Below are 3,111 nucleotides of genomic sequence, written 5' to 3' on the forward strand. Positions count from 1 at the left end.
TGCCTGTAAGGAGGCGGAGTGGGGGTGGGTGGCTCTGGAAGTGACTTGGGAGAGGGCAGCCTGTCCCTGGGGATGCGGGTGGGCAGTCGGGGCCCCCGAATAGAGGAGCATGAGAGCTGGAACCCGAGCACAGAAGCCCCTGGGAACTCCTCCACCTTCTAAATATTTGGACAGTGAGATGGATGGGAGTGGAGGGCAGAGCGGCTGGCCGGGCCACGGGTTATTTTGAGAGAACGACTTCTTTGGTGCTGCAGGAGAAACGTCCCCTCTGTCCCTCACTCTCCTCCCTGGGCCTGCAGCGGCCTCCCTGGAGGAGGAGAACTAGCAGCTGATCGCCCCCAAACTTCAGGGGCCAAGGTCCTGGTCCTGGCGGCTGGCAGCCATGTTCCATGTTCACAGGCCTCGGGGTGTCAGCAAAGAGAGCAGGAGCCGGCGGCCTCAGCTTTGGACCCCGTTCCTGCCATGCTGCCGCCCGCCTGCCCCTCCCCCCAGGCTGACAGCGGCACCCAGCTGCCGTCCTTCGGCCCGAGAGCAGGGGGCGTCCTTGGGTCCCTCCCCGAGGCAGGCTGGGACAGGGGTGTGTGCACGCCGCCGTGGGCAGGCGCGGGGCACAGGCGGCAGCACCAGAGCTTGAGGCGCTGGAAGACGGCTTTGCGGAAAAGGATGAACACCCAGGGGTCCAGGATGGGGTTGAAGGCGTTGAAGCGGAAGGCCAGCAGGTCCCCCATCTCGCTGCTGTCCGGGGTGATGGCCTGAGTGAATCCGCGGATCTGAGGGCAAGGAGAGGGCGTCAGGAAGCACCCATGGGTCCTCCCCCCCTCCCGCTTGCTCCCCGGCAGAGATGAGGGAGGGGTGGCACCTCAGAAAGGGAAGGAAATAAGATGAAGCTAAGTGTCCGATAGATGCATCCCGGGAGCAGAGCCAGAAAGCCCCAGACACCCCCGCAGACGCCTAATGGCAGAGAGGGGGGCTGGGTACATGGCTTCCCGCCCTTCCCAGCTGGGAGGATCCTCGGGCTGCCTATTTTTGAGCCCACATCTCCGGGCCCCCTGAAACCAGGCACAGAGCTGAGGTTGTGCCCATGCGTATATCCACAGCTCCCGACCTCCAAGGAGTCATCAGAACCCCCAAAAGACTTAAAGACCCCTACACCCAGCCTAGCCCTTGCATTTTACAGGAGAAGCTGAGGCCCGGAATAACCATGCCGTGAGGGGGCTCACAGACCTGGGTGGGTCCCCTCAGGGCGGGACTAGCCCTACGGGAAACAGGCTGGGCTGAGCATGGGGGGTGCTGGGCTGGGGGAGTGCGGAGCACAGTGGGTGGGAGGTCAGGCTCTGGAGCCAGAGGACCAGGGTCAAGACCCCGGCGCCCCTTTTCTGTGGAGTGGGAGGGACAGGACCTTGGCTGGGGGGCGCGGTGGGTTGGAAGACCACCTGAGCCGGCACGTGTGAGCCCTCAGTGCAGGCCGCGGTCTGCAGTGAACGGTGGGCTCTCCCTATCACAGGGGAGAGGAAGGGGTGCCTTAGATGGGGGTGCCGGCGATGCCATGGGGGAAGACAGAGACCCCAGAGCAGTCAAATGCCCAGAGACTCCTCCAGCACCTGGAGATTTACTGCCCAGCGCGCAGAGCCTCGGCCCTCTTTTGAGCCTCAGTTTCTCCATCTGTGAGACCAGCACCCCACACCCCCGCTCCAGAGGGCACTCACCGTGAGCGGCAGGGAGCACACGGCCATGATGCCCGTCATGAGCGCCAGCAGGATCAGGTGGTCCACCTCGTCCTCGCCAGCCCGGGGGCCGGGGACCAGCGAGCTCTGGTGGCGCCTCTGTTGGCGGTACATGCGGCAGAGGCTGAGGGTGACGGAGCCGTTGCAGAGGACGATGGCGGCCACCAGCAGGGCCACGAGGCTGGCGTAGGTCAGCGAGAAGGCGCGGCCGGCCGGCTCGGCGGCGCGCATGCGGATGAAGCACCAGCTGCCCGGGCAGTACTGCTGGTGCTGGCCGACGCCCAGCAGGGGCAGCGCGCAGAAGACGGGGCAGAAGTAGAGGGCGGGCAGCGCCAGGCGGGCGCAGCGCGGCGCGTCCAGCGGCGCGTACTGGTAGGGGTGGCTGAGCGCCAGGCAGCGCTCCACCGCCATGGCGCAGAGGATGAGCGTGGACGCCAGGCCGAAGAAGGTCATGGCGAAGGCGAAGGCGTCGCACAGCGCGGGGCTGCCCCGGGCCAGGCCGAGCAGCGAGCTGTTGCGGGCGTAGGCCACGAACACGGCGGGGCTCAGGAAGCACGTGCCCAGCAGGTCGGTCACCGCCAGCCCGGTCACCAGCACCGCGAAGGCCGACGCGCGCGCCGGCCGCCGGGCTCCCAGGATGCCCAGAGCCAGCCCGTTGCCCACCACGCCGGCCACGAACATCAGGGTGCTGGTGGCCGGCCCCACGGAGCCGCGCACGTAAGTGAGGTTCCGGCAGGAGTCGGCCATGCCCCGCCTCCGCCAGTGGCCTGGGCTGGAGGGCGCCAAGGGTGGGAGCTGGAGGGCCCGGCCTGCAGCCCGTGCAGACGCCCACCGCCCCCGCTGGCCACGTTCCTTGTGGCAGCAGGGGGCTCTCCCAGCCAACCCCCAGTTCTCGCGTGCCGGTCTCCCCTCCCCTTTCTCTCCCCTCCTCACCCACCCCTCCCGTTTCTCTCCTCTCGCAGTCTCTGTCTCTGTCCTTCCCCCTTTGGGAGGGCTTCCCTGGTCTTTCCCTCTCTGTTCCTGTCTGTCTCCTGCTGTCTCACCGTCTCTGTCCCTCTGTCATTCACCCCTCTGTCACCTCCTCTGCAGGTCAGCTTCCCCAGCCTCTCCTTCCGCACCTCTCCAGTCCCCGTCTCTCTCTCTTCTGTCCTCCCCTGCGGGCTCGCTCAGCGTGTGTCCCTCGCTGGCTGTGTCAGTCTCCTGTGTCAGCTTCTCCTTCCCTCCTTCCTTCCCTCCCTCCTCATCTTGCCTGCTCGCCCCTGCTTTTTCATTTCCTCTCTCTGCCCCGCCCTCCCTCCCCCTGCTTTCTCCAGAGGCCCCCTGGGCTCCCTGCCGCCTTCCCTGGCAAGCTCCGGGCCCCCTTCTCAGAGCATCCATTTCCCGCCCC

At 66.7% G+C, this 3,111-nt stretch overlaps 1 protein-coding gene across 2 annotated transcripts in view; it reads right to left on the minus strand.

Moving 5' to 3' along the window:
* Positions 1 to 2,783, minus strand: part of PTGIR (prostaglandin I2 receptor) — a 4,791-nt gene extending 2,008 nt beyond the window's left edge. The window contains exons 1-2 of one of the 2 annotated variants that reach the window (XM_027767044.1): positions 1,707 to 2,621; positions 477 to 770 (exon numbers count right to left, since the gene is read on the minus strand). In XM_027767044.1, coding sequence (XP_027622845.1) covers positions 477 to 770; positions 1,707 to 2,471 — 1,059 coding nt within the window. In that variant the 5' untranslated portion in view covers positions 2,472 to 2,621. Of the gene's footprint in view, positions 1 to 26; positions 771 to 1,706 lie in introns of those variants that run through there. The other variant, XM_006142102.2, reaches the window with a different exon arrangement.
* Positions 2,784 to 3,111: the final 328 nt, after the last annotated feature.

Source organism: Tupaia chinensis, unplaced genomic scaffold (genome assembly GCF_000334495.1).
Source record: "Tupaia chinensis unplaced genomic scaffold, TupChi_1.0 Scaffold000067_1, whole genome shotgun sequence".
NCBI classification, from domain to species: domain Eukaryota; kingdom Metazoa; phylum Chordata; class Mammalia; order Scandentia; family Tupaiidae; genus Tupaia; species Tupaia belangeri.